Below are 22060 nucleotides of genomic sequence, written 5' to 3' on the forward strand. Positions count from 1 at the left end.
CGAGGGGTATAATGAGAATTTTTTAAATTTGAGGGGTATTCTGGGAATTTCCACAAATTAGAGGGTATATTTTTGTAATTTCCCCTTAATTAAACGATCCCGTTTTCAGAGAATTGCGAGCAGTGAGGGGTATATTGAGAATTTTTTAAATTTCAGGGGTATTCTGGAAATTTCTACAAATTAGTCTTTAATTAAACGATCTCCTCTTCATAGAAATGCCAGCAGCGCATTGGTTCAGTAATCCTGCTGGCGCTCTCGAATAACGAGCTCCATCCCCGCCCAGCCTTGGGCAGCGGGGTTTCGCTGTCCATCTTCTTGGGCGCTGAACCTTTTGCAGGCCGAATAGGAGCTCGCCGTCTGTAGTCCACGCAAGCGCCCAACTTTGGGCAGACAATCTGTAACCGCCCTCAGTGCCAAAGAGATGGCTACCACGTTTATGCGCTCTCGACTCGTCGCTCCCGCTGATCATGGGTTCCATTCGAGTGGCAGCAAGAGGTTGCCGTTCCGCTTGGTCACTCACAAGAAGACGTGGCTGCTGGCCGTCGCCACAGCGTCAGCCTCTGGGCAGCGCAGCATCTCTGAGCTCAATGAGGGCATCGCCCACTTCTACGACTCCTCCTCTTCCGTGTGGGAGGATATATGGGGTGAACATATGCACCACGGCTTCTACGATGTAGGCCTTCCCCTCCCCGCTGCCCTTTCCGCTGATCACAGAGCCGCTCAAGTCCGGATGATAGAGGAGTCCCTCGCTTGGGCTGGCATTTCTGGTAACTTCAGCTACTTTGTACTGCAATTGTCCTTGCGAGTTGTTTGCGTCATTGGACCTATGTAGCAGGTGAGAGCAAGGTCAAGACTCAGCCTCAAAGAATTCTAGATGTTGGCTGTGGCATTGGAGGAAGCTCTCGGTATCTCGCTCACAAGTATGATGCTCATGTTTTGGGCATCACGCTCAGCCCTGTGCAAGCCAAGAGAGCAACCCAGGTCACCTCCTCTGCTGGGCTATCTGATAGGGTATGCACCAAAACCAGCAAGTGTAATGTCGGCTAGGCGCTGGGTGTACTTTTTGCCACTCTACACCTTAAAGCTGAGTGCAATGTTACTGCTATTAAATGTATTTAATGGCGACTTTCGGAAAGCATAATCAACTGCCACGTTTTTGAAACATTTTATCTTGGTACTCAGGTCAAATTTCAAGTTGCAGATGCTTTAAACCAGCCATTTCCTGATGAGCAGTTTGATTTTGTGTGGTCCATGGAGAGTGGAGAGCACATGCCAGATAAGGAAAAGGTATTTATATTCTCTTGTTATCGATAATTAGTTTTGCGAACTTGATGGCAGCAATGTAGTCAGCAAACAATGTGTCCGCAGCAGCATTCAACATTGCTCAGGGGCTTTTGTTAAAAATGTTGATGCTTTGACCATTTGTTGGCTTAGAGCGAGACTTATGCCAGACATTCTTAATCTGCATGAAACTTTGAGCTTCTATTGACCTAGTGAACATTTTTGCATTTGACAAAGCCCACTCTTTTTTGAATAAAACGTGTGACAAAGCGATCTTTCTTGTCTTGTCAAGTTATTGATCTGGATGTCTCTGTCTCGTTCGTGTGTGCTCATTCTTTCATGCATGTCACCTATTGGTTGATATATTCTTGGTTTTTGTGTGTTTGGCTGCTTTCTTTGTTTGCGGGGTTTTTATTTGTGTGTTGTGTGTTCTTGCCGGTGGTTTGTATGTGCGTGTGTTCTCCTAAACTTAGTTTTGGTGTGGAGTTGGGGTGGCTTTGTGCTTCTCTCCCTTCAAGCAGTTTGTTATCCTTTGTTGCTGATGCCTTTGCAAGCTCTTATTGCCACCAGTTGTCTTGCTCTTTTGAAGATTTTTTGCAAGTTTGGGCGATCTTTCTCTTGGTGATCTTCATTGCCTTGTCCTGCTCGTTTTGAAGAGTCTTATGCAGTAGTGAAGATGGTTATTGGGCAGTGGTTTTTCTGGTGTTTAGATCTTTGATGCAGATCTGGTATGCGGAGGTGATGAGCTCCAGTGTTGGAGTGCACCTTTCGGCCTTGAAGCTCTGGAGTTTCATACTAGAGATACTTAGGTGGAGTTCCGGGTCAGCTGATTCTGCTATAGCTCTCTTTTACAGTTTCCCTTTACTCCCTTGCCTCCAGCTCTTGATGCATATCTGCATCCCTTGTGTTTTCCCCCCTATGGTTTTGTTGTCCTGTCATATCTCAGGGGTTTTTTCACCGACAATGATGGTATCTGTAATGCCTATGGGCTTCTTGTAATGCCTTTCAGCCTTTTTGTAATTCCCTTATGTAATACAAAGGGTCCTTGCCTGCCACCTGCTTGATTGCGACGTTGACGCTTCGCGTTGCAGCTGGGGTTGGGTGCAGACGTGTACCAGCAGAGCCCTAAACCTTTGTATTTTTAGCAATTGACAATCTCTATCCCTTGGGGCTCAAGTGAGAAAGAGATCTATCCCTTGGGGCTCAAGTGAGAAAGAGAGAAGAGAGAAGAGAGAAGAGAGAAGAGAGAGAGAACGCATGAGAGCAAGGATTCCCACAGTTTTGTCGGTGTTCACTTTTCCATTGTTGCCACCGCCAGCTGTGGTATCCCTTGCCGTCTTTTTGACGAGGTCTCTTCGTCGCAGTTGTGCCTGTTGTGGCTGATGCCGTCGATTCTTTGGCGCCATTGCAATTATGCCGCCTTGGTCTCTGATGTGCTTTTGTCTTCTTTTGCTATGGTGATCGCTTGCCCTTGTTATTTGTCTTCTTTGGCTTTTTTTCGGCTTACATTTGTTTTTCTTTTTGTTTGTTGACTTTGTTTTTGGTGTATGCTCTTGATCAGCGCATTCAACCTTGCTCTCAGCTGTGTGTTTTGTGGTGGTGTGTAGGTGCATGCAACTTGTTTGTTCGTGCTGGTCGTTTTGTTTTCTTTCCGTTTCCATGCTTTGAATCTTTCTTTTGGATGTGTGTGGGATGGGCATGTCATTCCTCTAGAATTACAAGTGTATAGGCTGAACTTTTCAGCGTCGAATCACCAACAAACAAGATCAAACAAGTACTTGGTTATCCCTCGCTTGTACCTGCGGTCTCAACCACACACACATACAACTGTTGGAACCTGGAGTAACTCACCTGTTTGCGTGCGCTTCTCCAAAGGCCTACCAATGGGCACACAACTGGTCGTCTTCTCCGACACTTTGAACGCACGGGAGTCTAGTCGTTTGATGCTGAAAATTCAATTAGTCTTCAATCAATTGCCTGCTTGCGATCAATTCAACATTGTTGTGTGTGTGTGTATAGAGCTTCTACACCCTTCAATTCTTCACGGGAGCATGAGAGAGCGCGTAGGCGTGCTCTCTCTCTTCGCCAAAGAGTAGAATGAGAGGGGAGAGCTTCTTTATATAGAGGTAAGCGTATGTTGTCTCCCAATCCAAAAAGGGAAAGGATGACCTCCATGCAGCTCTCCTCTTTGGAAATAGTAAGAAGGTGTTGTAACTTGCGTTCTATTAAAAATTTGAAGTTAAAACTTGTTGAGCTTTTCACGTTGAGCAGATCTGTTGCCATGTCATCACCAGACCTGAATTTTTTTATTATTATTATTATATTTTGGACCTTGGGGTTTGCGACTGTTCTAATTCCAATTCTGGTTTCTGGTTTTGCTATGTCTGAACGGAAAGGTGAGAAATAAGTTGCAATATGAAAGACCTGAGAAATGACAAGTTAGTGCTCAAAATAGCATTTTTATGCAACGGATACTTATCCTTTTGCAAAATACAAATCGTGTGATCAAAAGGTGTTGTAACTTGCGTTCTATCAAAAGTTTGAAGTTAAAACTTGTCGAGTTGTTCACGATGAGCAAATCTATAGTCATGTCATCACCCGACATGAAAATTATTATTATTATATTATTTTTTGGATCTTGGGGTTTGCGACTGTTCTAATTCCAATTCTGGTGTCCCATTTTGCTAATTCTGAACGGGAAGGTGAGAAATAGGTTGTAGTACGAAAGACCATAGAAATGACAAGTTAGTGCTCAAAATAGCATTTTTATGCAACAAATACTTATCCTTTTGCAAAATACAAATCGCGTGATCATCAGATAGCATTCGCACATCCAATGAGCATTCGTGCATTCATTCGATGCTTTTATGCATGAATATCTAATGCTTGAGCATTTTTAAAACAACATTCAATGCAAGTCATCATTCATTTCTTGTTGTGTGTGCCTAAGGTAGATTCCACACGTTCCATACACTTGTATCCATCGATCTCTCTTCCAATAAGGTAAGAGCACAGAATCCTTCATGCTTTCCAAGGCATGTCAATGGCCATTCATATGTCCCACTTAGGGATAGAAGTATGTCTAATCAATCATGGTTCTGTAAACACAAGAACACATGTCCAATTATGTAATCTACAATCGGAAACATATATAATCTTTTAGAATTTTTCTTTTGATACATGGGTTTCGTATACAAAGGCTGATGACATACCTCCCCCTAAATTTCAGTTGTTCTCAACCGAAAGGCTTTCAGATAGGGGTTTAGTACTTTTGGATAAGCCTATGTTCAACTGCAGTTCTCAAGGAAGCCGTCAATTTGTTTGGCTTGACAAGATTGTGAAGTCAAAAGCAAATGCACGAGTTCACTAGAGGACAAAGGCAAAGGCAAGCTTAACAAGGACGACAATACCAATACTCAATTAGCTGCTCGGTTCCCTCGAGGTTCGACAACCGCTGCCGTGAATGTGACACGATGCTTTGTTTGGCTCAAGAGTTTGAAGCCAAAGACAAAAGCAGGAACTCACAAAGAGACAAAGGCAAAGGCAAGCTGGACAGAGATAATGGTGATAAAGATTTGACAGAGGGGATCTGCATGGCACACGTGGAGGCGACCACAATGGCCACGGCGTCAGATTTCTAGTCAAGAAGTCGTTGCCGCGACTAGCTTCAGCCAGAGAGAGGCTTGTGTGTGGCAGAGAGGGGTAAACAATGCTCTCTATAAATAATTTGGACCCTTGTGTTGGAGTTCGAGTTATCGGTGTTTGAACTTGTGGGTCCGAGTTCAAGGCACATGCATCTTGCACGGAACCAATCAGACATATCTAAAACACTATGGATGTGCATTGTTGTTTGGTGGATTATGGACAAGATGTGTTTCAAAGTTCATGATCTAGGAGTATTTTGGACATCATGTGTTCACAGTTCACGAATGGGGATTCTTGGACGTAGTGTGGTCTACAGTTCAATTTTCTAAAAGGCAATTGATGCTCAAGATGACATTCTTCTAAGGAACAAAGTTGAGAGTAGCAAATTTGTGTATTTAGTGGAGTGTACAATTGTTGGGGTGTCCATAGTAGCTTCTTCATCGACTTGGTCTCACTATTATGTCCTTCTGAGCTGTAGAAAGTTATGGCATCTCAAGTGAACTGCCCAATGTGATCCCATTATTTTGGCTTTGAGGTATTTATTTCACTTATTTGTCAAAGTCTGGGTAGGGTAATTTACCTGGATGGGTATATATGCAATCCTTTGCCTCCATTGTATAATCATTAATTCATTGCCAAGGTTGGTTTGTTCAATAGTTTGAGTCTGCCCTTGATCTCCGGAGTCATGACAGAAAGTGAACTGTGTTGATGTATGCTCATGTGTGTGTGTGTGTGTGTGTGTTGTGTGTTGTGTTTGGGAGCATATGTTAGTACCTAATTCTACACCCACTATTGGGCACTGAGGACGTTAGTGGGGATGTCGTGGTATTTAGTCAATACTATGCATGATGGAGCTGATGGTTATATTGTCTTGTGAGTGACTACCATGGGTCTATACCTTGCACTTTCCTTTAAGGGTGAATCTGGGCTTATCTTGGATTCATCCATGTATATTTTTAGTTGTATAGGGGATATGCAGACTTCACATTGTGAAGTTTTTGTCCAAGTTACGACCAGTTGATGTTGTACTAATTCTTTCTATCTTTTGTGGTGCGTATGCTCTATCAACTACCTCATTTTTGTGCTAATTTTTTCGATTTAATGCTTCTCTAGTGCTAAGCTTCATTATGGCTGAGTCTGCCCTTGATCTCCGGAGTCATGACAGAAACTCAGTACGCTGAACTTTGTGTTGATGTATGCTCATGTGTGTGTGTGTGTGTGGTGGATGTTGTGTTTGGGAGCATATGTTAGTACCTAGTTCTACACCCACTATTGGGCACTGACGACGTTAGTGGGGATGGTCGTGGTATTTAGTCAATACTATGCATGATGGAGCTGATGGTTATATTGTCTTGTGGGTGACTACCATGGGTCTATACCTTGCACTTTCCTTTAAGGGTGAATCTGGGCTTATCCTGGATTCATCCATGTGTATATATATATATATATATAGTCTCTCTCTCTCTTTCTCTCTCTCCCCCCCCCCCCACATTCTGAGGGTCATCCAATAGCACACCTAGACCGCGCTGATCTGTAACAGGTGTCTCATTCCATATCGGAGCTCTTGATATTGTGGTATACCAAAATTAGCCATCACACCCAGACCGCGGTGATCACTACCGGGTGTCTTGATGCACTAAAATTACATACCCAGGCAATATCACTCAAATAGGAATACTCAGTTGTTGGCACATCACATTGCAACACAAATGCTAACATATACATGTTGCAAGGCATAGAAACATAAAGTCACCGATGAACACTCCCCCGGAAAGTAACCGTCTTGGTCCAAGCCATGATCTGTTCAAGGACTCCCTCATCACTCCTCCCTAAAAAGATTTGGTCCATGAGATATGGATGCCTTTTACAATCAAACGCTCCCCAAACCGCAGCCTGCGTCACTTGGAGGTGGTGAGAGTAACCACTACTCATACTTCTTAATACTCCCCGCATAAATAACCATCCAGGTATGAGCCATGAGTAATAACAACAATACTCCCCCCGTAAATAACCATCCAAGTCCGGGCCATGAGTAACAACAACAATACTCCCCTCGTAAATAATCACAAGGGTCCAGGCCATGAGTAAAAACAACAAGAGACTGAACCCATTGCACTTATTTTAAGGCCCTGGGCCTATCTAAAAGCAGTACATGAAAAGCATCCACCAGTTCTAAAAGCGTCTGGTCTTCAAAAGCTCACGCAAATCAGCTAGCGTAAAAGTAGGAAATCCATACAGCTGCCATGTCAGCATTGCCCGCAGAAAATATATAAAATTGCCATGTCAGCATTGTCAGCGTAAAATCCAAAAATCTACCACGTAAGTAGTCGGCGCATATTCAAGGTCGTCCGTATAGTATATGCCACGTCATCAGTTGATTACGCCATAGATTTTGTGCGTGTGATCCTGCTTTATTTATGGTCTTTAGGTCCCCTAGGCCCCATTGGATGGGATCTCATAAGTTGGTGGGAACTTCTTTAAAAATTGCCCCATTTGGCGAGGTTCGGTAAGTTGGTAAAAACTTCTTTTGTTGCTGCTTCTTCCTTTGTTGCTTCTTCTTAGGGTTTAAGCCCCTCGGTTGGGATCTGCAAGTCGGCTCAGGTCTTCAGTGGCTTGGTTGGTTCCTTTGGTTTGGTTGGCTCCTCTGCAGTTTTCTTGTGCCTTTCTTCTTCTTACACTCCCATGCCACGTGTCCTTTACCGACGCATTTGAAACAGTTTCCTTAATTCGTCTCTCCATTTCTTTCTTTGGCAGCTTGCTGAAGGTTGGTCTTTCTTGTTTGGGCATCTTTAGAACTTGAGGATCTATAAGATGTTAAGGCTTCTTTCCTCGAGTCTCGTCAATCTTCGCTCTCTTTGATGACCCTTCATTCGTTGAAGAACTCTTTTGCTTTAGCATCCACTTCATATCACGAGCTTCCGCATTCAATGTTGACTCCATGCAATCCTTCAAAGTTCCCTTTTTTGAGACATTCATAAGAGGATTCAAAAGTGGATGTAGTCCGCCTTCAAACTTGCAGATAACTTCGTCGCGCTTACATTGATATATTGGACACTCTTGAGTATTCTATTCCAAAAGAGGTCAATATACCCTTTCATAGTATCCTCTTTCTGGTCCAATTTATCCCCACGTCCTTCTTGAAATTCGTTGGTAAAAATTTAGATGTAAACATCTCTTTGAATTCCTCCCAAGTTTTAGGATTTGCATTTTCGGTTACATGCGTTAGAGACCAATTACTAGCAACATCTTTGAGATGCATAGATACCTGATGCATAGACTCTTTAGAGAAGTACGATTCTTGAAGGCTAAATCAAATTCTCTGATGAAGGCAAGCAGCGCCTTTGCAATGTCCATTCCCTTTCCATCAAAGTAAGGAAGTTTCACGCTTGTCTCCCAGCTTGCAGGTTTTTTTCTTATTCTTCTCTGTTTCCGAGTTGTCTATCATCTTCTCCTATGTTGGTGGCTCCGTTGAAGAATGATGAAAAGAGGCTATTGCATAGGGCTACACGAAAATAGCATTTCGAGATGAGTCTGGATTGATAATGCCCTTCCTTAATAGATATTCAACACAATTGGTTCTCCAAGATCGGAACTTCTAATAAAATCTTCAAAGTGAGATACCTTCAAATTTCTGATTGCCTTCCTAGCGACCACTTATTGCACATTAGGATCTGACGGCAAATTCTCCATCTCTTTAAGAAGCTTCTCGTCAAGCTTTGTCGATCCATCTTCTCTATGACTTTGAGCATGAGATGGTGGTGGAGTCTTTTCTCTATGTCGGCTAGCTGATTGCTCATGGCTGCTACTCTTGAAAGAGTCTTGAAAGGGGATTCTCTCTTTGAGGAAGGGGAATCCTCTGAACAATTGGAGTGTGTCAATGACCTCGATCTCTCTTTGTGGCTTGACAGCTCTATGGCAGCAAAAGTCTTCAAGTCCAAGACCACCTTTAATTACCTTGAAGGTAAGGAAGGTAACTCTGCTCTGATACCAATGAAACTTGCCTTGGATACACAAGTTTATTATTGCCAATCAAAGCTTTGCACAAAAGCTAATTACCAATTTTTGGCTAGAGATTGAGAGAGGTGTATATATGTGTAGAGATATAACATAATAGATGCTTATAGATATGGATAACTTGAAAGATTAAGAGAGACAAATTAGAGCGCGAGGGAGAGAAGATTGAGAGTGATGCAACGTTAACCCGGCACAACCGGGCCCCTTCACAGGAATATGTTTTTCCTCTAGAATTACAAGTGTATAGGCTGAAAATTTCAGTATGAAATCCTTAACAAACAAGATCAAACAAATACTTGGTTACCCTTGCTTGCATGTGTGGTCTCAACCACACACATGTACACGTGATGGATCTTGGAGTAACTCACCAGTTTGTGTGAGCCTCCCCAAAGGCCCACCAATGGGCATACAATTGGTTGTCTTCTCTGGTGCTTTCCCAAAGGCCTACCAATGGGCACACAATCGGTTGTCTTCTCCGGCGCTTTGACCGCGCGGGAATGGAGTCGTTTGATAATTATAATGTCTTCCAACCACTTGTCTTCTTGTGATCCATTCGACAACACTCCATCTTTGTGTGTGTGTGTGGAGCTTCTACACCCTTCAATTCTTTACGGAAGCCTTGCGGTTTTCGATTGTTTTGATTCCATTTCCGATGTTCATTTCGGCAAATTTTGAATGGAAAGCTGAGAATTAAGCTGCAATATAAAAGATCTTGAAAATGACAAGCTAGGGCTCAAAATACCATTTTCATGTAACAGATACTTATCCCTCTGAAAAATACAAGTTGCTTGATAATCAAAGAGCGTTCATGCATTCATCGGATGCTTTTACACATGAATACCTAATGCCCAAGCATTTCCAAAACAATACTAAATGATGAGTTCTATATACTTGTATCCATCTATATGCTTTTTAAGCATGTCAATGGCCATTCATACTTTCCCACTTAGGGATGGAAGTATGTCCAATCAATGACGGTTTTGTAATGTCCAATCACGTAATCTCTCAAATCTAAAGGACATATATAATCTTTCAGAAATTTTCTTTGATACGTAGGTTTCGTATACAAAAGTTGATGACAATATAGAGATATAGTACCATTTTTTTGTGAGAAGACCAAGTATAGCTCTATTCAACTAGACTATTTTCCTGCGTCAGATAACCCTGTTGATATCTTCACCAAACTTGCTAGCTCCCTTGGATCGATTCTCAGTGGAGGAGCTGAGTGGGGGTGCTAAGAGTTACACCTTCTTGTCTAGTGCTGGCTTCAATATCTCCCATGAGCAAATGAGGAAGTGTGGGCTGTTTTGTGGCTGTGTCTGGCTGAACGTGAGGTGGACGTATGAAACGTCTCTGCCTCATCGTTTTGCTTGTGATCTCACATTCTCTCTCTAGCGCTCCCCTCTTCTCTTGTAGTTGTTGCTTGTAGGTGTTGCACCCTGAGGGTTGTATGGTGTGTGGTCGACACATGTTGGACGTTGCGGAGGAGATATGTCGCGAGAGATTTGAGATCCAGTGGCTACCTGGTTCCGAGAGGAGATTTGCTTGCGATATCAGACATAACCCAATTCACCTTCTCCGCTACACCTTTGATAAAGGCGTAGGCTTTCTGTTGTCCACATCCCCTGCATAATTTGAATTCGTGTAGCTATGACGAGTTTTATGTTAGGGTTTCTGTAACCGGCCTGTTCAATCCAAAAAGGGCGGTAGACTTTACTTTAAACCTTGATTTAGCTTTCACCCATTATTAGTCGTCTATTTTACCTGTACTTTCAAGACACAACAAAGGGGAGAGGGATACAGGCTGCTAGATTGCACCTGTATGAGTGGACAGACACCAGATTGGCCCCTAACTTAGGCGCCCCTTTCGGTATTTCTTTATTGTTCAAAAGAGGGAATAAACGCTGTGGTTCCTACAAGCTGCCCCGCACAAACTCGGCTGAATTTCCACTGTTCCAGCCCGATTTCGGCAGCATAACTGTACTAGAACCTTTCACGGTCAGTATTCCCACGCATTGACTGACTTTCCCGACGCATACGGGCACTTTGCAAAACCTGGCGAGAATCTGCAGCACGCTGAATTCTCTGTTTTCAGCCCTGAAAATGCGCCAGATCGCCTGTACAGCGGTCCCCTTGCGTCCCCGAACCTCCTGGGGGTATTAGGGTCCGTTTAGGGCCAAAACCCTAAACCTGCAAAAATACACAGCAGGCTGTAATTCACTGTTTCGGGCTCCGTTTCGCGTGCCGGTCGCATCCCTAGCAAGTCCTCGAGCTCCCGCACCTGTAGGGCTACTTGCCCTTTGAATCGGACGAGATTTCTGGCGTGAAACCTCTCCGAATTCACCTGTACCTGCGGGGGGATTAGCCGCTAGCTAATCCAGTACCTGTGCAAGAGGCTCTTGCCTCGGCAATCGCGCATGAACCCACACAACTGTACATTGGTCAAATGAAGAGCCCACTAGAGGGGCATAACATACTGCCAAAGGGGAGAGAGAGGGCAGTGCGTAGCGTGCAGGGCATCACTCCTGGCACCGCACTGTGCATAAGAGGGAAAGCAAGCACTCCATAGCTCTTAACCTGTGACAGAGACTTGCAAAATGAGCCTCCCAGCTATAAATCACGTTTTTGCCTTCTCTATAAGTAGTAAACTGGCCTCAAAGTGCCAAGTGTCACTCATTTGTGCATTTTCCCGCTTTAGACCCTCGGGTCTAAAAATATCTCACCTGCAGCCTCTGTTGACTTGGCCACAGAGTAACAAAATGATCCCCATGTCAAACTGCACATAATGACGCGAAGACATTTTCAGGTCCCAAAATAGCAGTTCCCTAAATTTTAGGAGATGCTGCCATTGTATCTTTCTAGGTCATCCGACCCTCTTTGTACACTGCGGCCACATCCAGAACTGAAATGTAGCCTCTGTAGCAAAGGATTCCACTTTGGCTAGTCAATGACCCCACTTGGCTAACCATAGTCCTTGTCCAACCTTAGTGCTCTCTTGCCCTCAGGCCCGGACTCCCTCTGGACAGTTCCACACTAGCTATGCAATGCAGGGCAGTTAGATTTCCCGAGGGGTGTTTCCAAAAAGTGAAGGTAAATAGATAATAAGAAAGAAATCAACAAAAAGGATAGATAGTAGTCACACGCTGGTGACATACCCCCCTCTTGAAATCTCAAACGTCCTCGTTTGCATCTATGTCGTCCATGCTTACTGTCAACACTGATGTATTCAACACATGTCGACACATATACGACACATACATGCTCATTGTCAACCCTGGTGTATTCAACACCTCGTCGACTCATGTATTGCCTGCGTGTGAACCCTGTCCCAATGACATAGTGGTAGCTTCGCACTCTGCCATTGCTTTGAGTCACTAACTTTCCAATGACAAAATGGTAGCTGCACATTTTGCCACTGTCTTATAGTACACGTTGGATCCCGTAACACTTTCGAGCATACCCAAACCGACAGTTTAAGAATGCAGTTACACATGTACTCTTTAATAGAAGCAATCACTGTATCCTTGACAGACTGACAAGAAATACTCACTTCTATAGCACTAACCAAACTTTTGGACATTCCATAAGAGCAATTGCCAAACTGACAATCTGTACAGCTCTAACATTCATGTAACAGGTATTTGATTTGAGCTCACTTTAAATACCATGTACATCATTTGTTTCAAAAGCCATTGTCACACTGACAATCCATTTAGCTTTGAAACTCAAGGGGTCAAGGTAGGTTGCAAATCGAAGGCTTCCAGGTAAAGTGATAACACAGTTGGTGACTCTGCAAGTTCACCTTCTTCCATCCACTTAGCATCCATTGGTGGATAGTTTCTGAACTTTACCAAGTAACGCCTCGCAACCTTGCCTTTCACTTTCCTTTCTTTGTGTGCCAAAATCTGTTCAGGGAGCAAGATCTCGTCAAGTTCCTCGACTTCCGGCTGATGTTCAGCTGGTATATCTTCTGGCACATCACCCACATAGGGTCTGAGAAGACTCACATGAAACGCATTGTGAATCTTCCAACTGTCAGGCAATTTCAGCCTATATGCAACATCACTGATTATGTCGCACACTTGAAAAGGCCCATAGTAACGCATGCTGAGCTTTGGAAAGAGTCTTTCCTTGCCCTTCATCTTCTTTAACCTTGCCTTTTCAAACCGTAGAAGCACCCAATCACCAAGTGAATATACCACTTCACGACGGTGACGATCAGCTGCTTTCTTTTGCTTTGCCTGAGTCCTTTCTAAGGCCACTTTGACCTTCTTGTACATTTCATCCATGTCTTGAACATACTTATCTGCTTCAAATATCTTGTCCTTTGTATGCAGTATGGGAGGAACTTTCTTGCCACCTTCAACTATCTCAAAAGGTGCCTTGCCAGTTGATGAATGCACTGTATTATTGTATGCATACTCCACCAATGGCAAATACTGCTCCCACTTTCCTTTATGCTCTGACACATAGCACTTGAGCAGATCTAGGACAGTAGAATTTGCCTCTTCCGACTGCCCGTCTGTTTGAGGATGAAATGACGAAGAGAATTTGAGCGTGGTGCCCATATTCTCAAACAAACCTCTCCAGAACAAACTTGTCATGCGTGGATCACGGTCGCTAACAATCGACTGTGGCATGCCATGATACTTGAAAATATTGCTCATAAACAAGCGTGCCATCTGATCTGGCTTTATCTTCTTCCTGACAGGAATAAAATGAGCCTGTTTGCTGAATCTGCAAATAATGGTCCAAATACCATCATTTCCTGTCTGCGTTCTTGGAAGATCAAAGATAAAATCCATAGCAATACTTTCCCATGGTTTATCTGGAATAGGTAGTGGTTGCAATAACCCTGGTGCCTTTTGCCTGTCAAACTTGACCTTTTGGCATATTAGGCATTCTCGCACAAAGGCATCCACATCCCTTCTCAATGTAGGCCAATAGAAGAATGTCTCTACCGCTTTAACTGTAGCATCGATACCACGATGCCCTGCATACGGTGGGACATGACTCTCTTCCATAACTTTGCGTCGCAATGGCTTTGTGACACACAATCTGCCATGCATCATCATGAACCCATCTTTAAGAAGATAGTGTTCATGATGTTGTCCATCCATTAGTTGCTCGAAGACCCTTGCAAAATCTTCATCATTTGCATACTGTTCTCTCATATCATCAAGTTCATGATGATAAGGAATCGACACAGCTGAAATTTGTGGCTTCCTTGACAAGGCATCAGCCACAACGTTCTTCTTGCCTTCCACATGCACAATCTGAAAATGGAACATGGACAAGATATTTGCCCATCGCATATGCTTCTCAGATAACTTTGTTTGTGTCAAGAAGTATCGCAAGGTCTGATGGTCCGTTTGGACAACAAAGTCTGCACCTAGCAGGTAGTGTTTCCAACTTAAGAGCGCATGAATCACAGCCAGTAACTCTTTCTCATAGACCTGCATGGTCATCTCTGGCCCTTGCAAAATTCTGCTCTCATAGGCTACTACCCTGCCATCTTGCATTAGCACAGCACCAATGCTACTACCGCAGGCATCACATTGGACCACAAATGACTTCCTAAGATCTGGCAAGACAATGACTGGATCTGAAGTCATCTTTTCCTTTAAGAGATTAAAAGCTGAAATCTCTTTCTATGTCCATCTAAAGGTGACTGCCTTCTTTTGAAGAGCATGTAAAGGTGAAGCAATCTCAGCGAAATTTCGGATAAACCTTCTGTAATAGGAGCATAGTCCCAAGAAGCTTCGGACATCATGCACCGTCTTCAAATTTGGCCATGACTTGATCGCTTCAACTTTTGCAGGATCCATTCTGACACCATCCTTTGAGACAATGTGTCCCAGAAAGTGAATCTCTTCCAGAAAAAACTCACTTTTCTTTGCATTGATGAGCAACCTATGACTGCGTAGCTCTTTGAACACAATGGCCAAGTGATGCCTATGCTCCTCTTCATTCTTTGAGTAGACTATCATGTCATCAAAGAATGTACCAACAAACTGCTGGTGTGGACGGAAAATTCTGTCCATCATCCTATTGAACGTAGCAGGAGCATTTGTGAGACCAAAGGGCATCACTAAAAATTCGTAAAGGCCAAACGTTGTTCTAAAAGCAGTCTTGTGCACATCCTCTGATCTAATGCGGATCTGATGGTACCCACTCTTTAGATCTATCCTGCTAAACATAGCTGCTCCTTCTAATTTGTCCATAATATCATCAATTCTAGGTATAGGAAACCTATTCTTGATGGTATTCTTGTTCAGTGCACGGTAGTCGATGCACATACGCCATGAGCCATCCTTTTTCTGCACCAACAACACTGGAGAACAGAATGGAGATGAACTGGGCTGAATCAGCCCTTTTTCTAACAGCTCCTGTACTTGGCCCATTATCTCTTTCTGCTGAGCCGCACTAACCCTGTACGGAGGCTTATTTGGTGGGCTACTGCCTGGCACCAAATCTATCGCATGGTCCTCGGGTCTCTCTGGCGGTAATTGAGACGGTAATGAATCGGAAAAACAGTCACTATACTGTTGTAAAAACATTGACCTTTCTTTATCTAGCACAGATAAATTTGATTCATCACAATCTGACACTTCACGTGCAAAAACCAAGTACGCAGAAAGATGCTTTTTCATTACAGAAGTAATAGCAGAAGCTGATACAGTAGGAATAGACTCCCCTTTAAGCTTTACATCCAGAATGTGAGTCTTTCCCCTGCTCTGTACAGTGATCTTTTTGTTGTAGGCATCCATGATTCCCTGTACACGAAACAACCAAGGAATACCTAACAACACATCACATCCGTCCAGTGGCATGATGTAAAATTCTTCAGCATCTACATAGGACTGGATATGTAGACGCAACTTTCCAATGATGGGTGTCACAGCCTCTGTATGGCCAGGACATGCCAAACCTGCCTCTGCTGTATACCCCATCTCTTCAGGTCTGATTCCCAACTTTGAAGCCAATTCTGGGGAAATAAAGTTGGCTTTGGCACCTGGATCAAAGAAGATAAGCACTGTTTGATCCCTAACCTTTCCCCATGCTCTGCAAAGCTCACTTGCATCTGAATTTGGCTTGTCGCCCACCATATCTGGCACTAGACCAGCCATGGGCTTCTTTCCTTTCTTGTCTTCCTTGTCTTCAGAATCAGCTGGCCTTTTCTTTGTAGGACAGTTGTAAGCGATGTGGCCAGGCTGCTCACATATAAAGCATTTGTTCTCTGTCCTCAGGACCTTCTTTTGCTCTTCTGACTTGCGAGGAAAACGTCTTTTCCATTTCTTTGCTGGTCCTTTTTCTGATTCAGCCGTAGCTTTGTCTTTCCCTGTGTTGGCCGACTCCTGAGTCCCTTTAGGAGCCTCATTGGGAACGTGCTTCTTGGCTGAATTTTTCTTGCCTGATCCTGCCTTGACGCCAGTGTTAAATTCACAATCTTCTCCCTTGAGCAAACCATTGCCAGTGTTTGCTACCTCGATGAGCTGCGTCAAAGTAGTGACTTTGGTCTTTGTGCAGTATTTTCTCAATCCTTTGGGTAGGCCACAACAGTATTTTTCTATCTGTTCTGTCAATGGCACAAACCTATAGGAAGTTACTGGAAGTAGAGCTTTCCAAAACTTCCGATTGTAATCATCCAGATTTCTGCAAGTGGCAGCATTAAGCTGGTGCCATTCTGTCATGACATCTGCTTCGAAATCATCAGATAACCAAGCTGCTGCAAAAATCTGCTTGAAGTAAATCCATGTGGACGGAGCTTGCCCTTGAAGCAATAAAGTTGTCCACCATTGTCCCGCATTCCCTGTCAAGAAAGTGGCTGCCTTGCGGACCTTTGAAGCCTCTGTAAAGTTTCCCCCTGCATAGGCCTTATCAAACTGCTGGAGGAATGAAAGAGCCTTCTTCCTGTCATCAAACCCTGTAAAGGTCGTGAATGACACTCCTTTGCCACCTTCTTTGTACGGAGTTGGCCTCTCCAGCGGCGTTAGATTGTCATATGGAAGTGACTGAAACATGGGAACACTATTAAGGTTCATCTGTGTTCCTTGGCCGCTATTAACTTGACCTGGAAATGCCATATTTGGCTGCTGATTTGTAATTCCAGCCATACCAAAATTTGCTTGTGGCATCCCAAATTGTCCCTGAGTGCTTTGAAACCCTGGTTGCATACCCATGACACTGTACATGGGGTTAGGCATCATCGTTTGAGCACCCCCGAACACTGTTCCTGGCGTATAAAACTGATTTCCAGGTGCATGACCAGCCATGCTCTGAAATACCGATCCACCTCCAAAATAGCCAGGGTGTACTGAAGGTGGTGGGAAGACCTGTTGCATAGCCTGTAAGTTGCTTCCCTGCCCATTAGAACCAGCTATAGGCTGCTGAAAGGTGGCGGGCTGAACTGGTACAGCTTGAAAAACTGGCATCTCAGCCACCTGTTCTTGCACCTTAGGCATACGTTGTGGAGACTGCATGTTCTCCGTCAAGTGTACAGGTGTTTCCATTGACTGTGCGGTATGAATCACCTGTGTTCGAGCCTTAACAGGCTTTTGAATATGATCCAGTGACCCAACTTGCTGAGACGGAACCGGAGGTTGCAGAAAGGCTAAAAACCTCGGATTCTGCATTACTTGTGTGAACATAGCCACAGCAGTAGCCAACTGGGTCCTGAATATATCATCATCAGTCTGTGGTGGTCTTGAGGACTCACCCACTTCATGTGTCTGTTGACCCTGTGAAGAGGAAACCTCTTCAGTCACATCATCTGGTCTATCAGCCATAATTGCAATTCCCTGTGTCTGGTCTATGATCCCCTGTGTCTTCAAGCCCAAAACTGACCAAGGCTCACTTCTATGGGAAAAAGTGATTTAATCCCGTCGATGGAACCATGTAACCGGCCTGTTCAATCCAAAAAGGGCGGTAGACTTTACTTTAAACCTTGATTTAGCTTTCACCCATTATTAGTCGTCTATTTTACCTGTACTTTCAAGACACAACAAAGGGGAGAGGGATACAGGCTGCTAGATTGCACCTGTATGAGTGGACAGACACCAGATTGGCCCCTAACTTAGGCGCCCCTTTCGGTATTTCTTTATTGTTCAAAAGAGGGAATAAACGCTGTGGTTCCTACAAGCTGCCCCGCACAAACTCGGCTGAATTTCCACTGTTCCAGCCCGATTTCGGCAGCATAACTGTACTAGAACCTTTCACGGTCAGTATTCCCACGCATTGACTGACTTTCCCGACGCATACGGGCACTTTGCAAAACCTGGCGAGAATCTGCAGCACGCTGAATTCTCTGTTTTCAGCCCTGAAAATGCGCCAGATCGCCTGTACAGCGGTCCCCTTGCGTCCCCGAACCTCCTGGGGGTATTAGGGTCCGTTTAGGGCCAAAACCCTAAACCTGCAAAAATACACAGCAGGCTGTAATTCACTGTTTCGGGCTCCGTTTCGCGTGCCGGTCGCATCCCTAGCAAGTCCTCGAGCTCCCGCACCTGTAGGGCTACTTGCCCTTTGAATCGGACGAGATTTCTGGCGTGAAACCTCTCCGAATTCACCTGTACCTGCGGGGGGATTAGCCGCTAGCTAATCCAGTACCTGTGCAAGAGGCTCTTGCCTCGGCAATCGCGCATGAACCCACACAACTGTACATTGGTCAAATGAAGAGCCCACTAGAGGGGCATAACATACTGCCAAAGGGGAGAGAGAGGGCAGTGCGTAGCGTGCAGGGCATCACTCCTGGCACCGCACTGTGCATAAGAGGGAAAGCAAGCACTCCATAGCTCTTAACCTGTGACAGAGACTTGCAAAATGAGCCTCCCAGCTATAAATCACGTTTTTGCCTTCTCTATAAGTAGTAAACTGGCCTCAAAGTGCCAAGTGTCACTCATTTGTGCATTTTCCCGCTTTAGACCCTCGGGTCTAAAAATATCTCACCTGCAGCCTCTGTTGACTTGGCCACAGAGTAACAAAATGATCCCCATGTCAAACTGCACATAATGACGCGAAGACATTTTCAGGTCCCAAAATAGCAGTTCCCTAAATTTTAGGAGATGCTGCCATTGTATCTTTCTAGGTCATCCGACCCTCTTTGTACACTGCGGCCACATCCAGAACTGAAATGTAGCCTCTGTAGCAAAGGATTCCACTTTGGCTAGTCAATGACCCCACTTGGCTAACCATAGTCCTTGTCCAACCTTAGTGCTCTCTTGCCCTCAGGCCCGGACTCCCTCTGGACAGTTCCACACTAGCTATGCAATGCAGGGCAGTTAGATTTCCCGAGGGGTGTTTCCAAAAAGTGAAGGTAAATAGATAATAAGAAAGAAATCAACAAAAAGGATAGATAGTAGTCACACGCTGGTGACAGTTTCTGCGTCGAGGTTGTAGATGCATCCGATTATTGCTTTCATTTGGCCAATCACAGACTCTTTTTTTCTAAAAAGGTGGTCCATGCAAAATTCTTTGTCAAAGCTAGAATCGTTTATTCCTTGCATTTGCTCTCTCTCTCTCTCTCTCTCTCTCTCTCTCTCTCTCTCTCTCCCCCCCCCCCCCCCCCCCCCCCCCCCCCCCCCTCTCTAGAATTTGTCGATTTTCTCTTTCTAGAACAGAGCAAAATTTTCTTTCTTCAAAAATGAGTTTTTCTCTCTAAAACTGATTTTGAAAGCGCTTTTCTCTTCTTTTTAGAACTTTTTCAGCACTAGGGGGCGGCACCCTATTTTTTTTTGAGCCTTGATATTCGTACAAATCCCCAAGGCCTATAAAAGCACCCTCCAAGGCCTACTCACACTCACACATTTTGCAGATTGAGATTGAGTGACGGCATGAGTACCTACTGCTGTGCTTCGCCCTGTGACTCCTTGTACAAGAACAATTCTAATTAATGAAGAAATACGTTAACAACGCAGTTGACTGTGGCAGTTTAGGGACATTGACTGTGTACAGGGGCATCATGCTCTGACATCTTTGTCTCCTTCTACTCTCTTTTCCAGTCTAGTTGCTTCAATTGTTTAAAGTAATAAAGTGTTCCAAAGTGTTGCAGATTGTAGTTGTCTTTGTGTTTTCGTTCGACGCCTCCTAGGAATTGATTACATGTCAGAAGATTCAATTGCTTCTTTGCCCTTTGCAACAGAAGGACGATCCTAACAACATGGATGGGGAACACGGAGATTATTAAAATGGACATGGCGAAAATCAAGAGTCCTTCCACCTAGAAACTTTTGGAGGAGAGCCATGTAAGTATGTGGTACAACAATTGGTTTATCTGGCCGAGCAACAAAAGCAGAACTCGATGGATGATTTGATTTGGAGGCTTTGCACAAGTACTTGGGTTCTCTTTATCCTCATGTTACCCCTGCTATTCCTCCACAAAATTCTCAGATTACTCTTCTCTTCCTCATTTCCCTTCTCAAAATTCCCTTGTTGCCTCGTCATGACAGATTTGGGGAGATGTTTCCCAATTTCTGGGAGCAATTTGTATGACACATTACTCCTGGAGTGCACCTTCTGTTGCCTTTTGTGCCTCCACCTTTGGCTCCACCACTAACACCACCACCACCTCTGTCACGTGGCACATGGTCCTAGTGGAATATAAATGGCCCACCATAAAAGCGGGACCAAACTTGGGTAAAAAATCCACGCCAATGCTAGAAAAACAATTAGCTTAAAATTAGCTACAAATTATGTTGCCATGTTGCAATTTTGTACGGCCAGCCGCTTGGGTCTTTTGCGTGGGAGATTTTGGACGCATAGTGTCACAAATTACTGAAGTGCCAAGTCATTGAAGACCGAGAGGGTTAGGACTCCCTAGCCCTAACCCTAGCCAACCTGCAGATCCTCGCCAGGGTGCCTAAACCCTAGAAGAAGGAGAAGAAGATGAAGTCCTCACCAACTTTCTGATCCTCGTCGAGTGGCCGATGGGACCCCGGTCGATGGGGCCTAACTTATTGAAGACACTCACACACAAATTATTGCGTAGCAATTGATGACATGGTAGGTTGTACAGACGATGGTAGATTTCGTTGACATGTTGACGTAGGTGTACAGATTTCTGCAAAACGTGCTGGCTGCCCATAGTGCGAGCTTTTGGGACTAGATGCTTTTCATGTAAATTGCTTTTGAGGGCCAAGGGCTTTTATATATGAACCAAGGGCTCACTCTATGGTATTCTTCCTATGGGAGATGCATAGCAATTTTGCAAGAGTTGTAAGTCGTTGAAGCAATATAAAGAAATAGCGAAAGGGATGCCACAGTATGGGGCTAATGCTCTCTTGGGGTGAAACTCCACCACTCCGTGTCTCGTGGGAAGTGTATCTCTTTCAGTTCAGTTGTTTTGAAGTGTCTAATGTCTGTTCTTTTTGTTGGCACGTGGTGTCGTCTTGTTACAGTGGTGTCAGAGCTCCAGTCGTGTGCTTTTCTGAAAGCATATCGGTCCTTACAAGAACATACAAAGCAAGATTTCATTTTTGGATTTTATAGAGTACATGCAGTTTCTTCTCGACAAGCTCCACGACATACTTTCGTGACATCCTGACTTCTTCAAGCAGATCGACTTTGTCTACTATTTACAAGCTGGAGAACTTGCAGCCGAGCTAGCCACGAGGCAAGCATAGAAGGTGGTACCTTTTATTGTTGCTCTTCGAGTCACCATCCAAGGATACCATGGAAAGGCAAGACTTTCACATCATGAGCTTGGGCCATTGCGATGCTCTCTTGGGCATACCTTGATACGACAAGAATGATGCGACACTCCATATCCAAAAGCGTATCCGGAAGTGTACGATCACTTTGATGCAGAAGGACAAGCGAGTCGTCCTTAAAGTTCGACTAACCGAAAAGAACCCCGAATAAATTTTTAATTGCTTTGTATTTAGATACTTTTTGAACTTTGTTTGGAACTTGTTTGAAATGGATGTTATTTGTTTTGAACTTGTATTGGTGTCGATTTAAGATTGCTTGATTTTAGTCTTACTAGTGGTTTCAATATTTTTGGGAACACTTTGGATACTCATGGCTCGAGCTTTCTCGAGAGGAGTACCAAAGAGAACCAATGATATTTGAAAGTGCCTGAATATACTTATGGTGTGGACCTGCCTGGATATACTCATGGCGTGGA

At 44.1% G+C, this 22060-nt stretch overlaps 1 protein-coding gene across 1 annotated transcript in view; it reads left to right on the plus strand.

Annotated features, from left to right (window-relative positions):
• Positions 1–275: 275 nt before the first annotated feature.
• LOC147438324 (putative tocopherol O-methyltransferase, chloroplastic) overlaps positions 276–22060 on the plus strand; it is a 33674-nt gene continuing 11889 nt past the window's right edge. Inside the window, exons 1-3 of the mRNA XM_086487609.1 lie at positions 276–767; positions 836–1011; positions 1183–1287. Of these exons, the coding sequence (XP_086343735.1) occupies positions 422–767; positions 836–1011; positions 1183–1287 (627 nt within the window). The 5' untranslated portion in view covers positions 276–421. The remainder of the gene's footprint in view (positions 768–835; positions 1012–1182; positions 1288–22060) is intronic.

This window comes from Adiantum capillus-veneris, chromosome 17 (genome assembly GCF_014529385.1).
Source record: "Adiantum capillus-veneris isolate H3 chromosome 17, ASM1452938v2, whole genome shotgun sequence".
NCBI lineage: Eukaryota > Viridiplantae > Streptophyta > Polypodiopsida > Polypodiales > Pteridaceae > Adiantum > Adiantum capillus-veneris.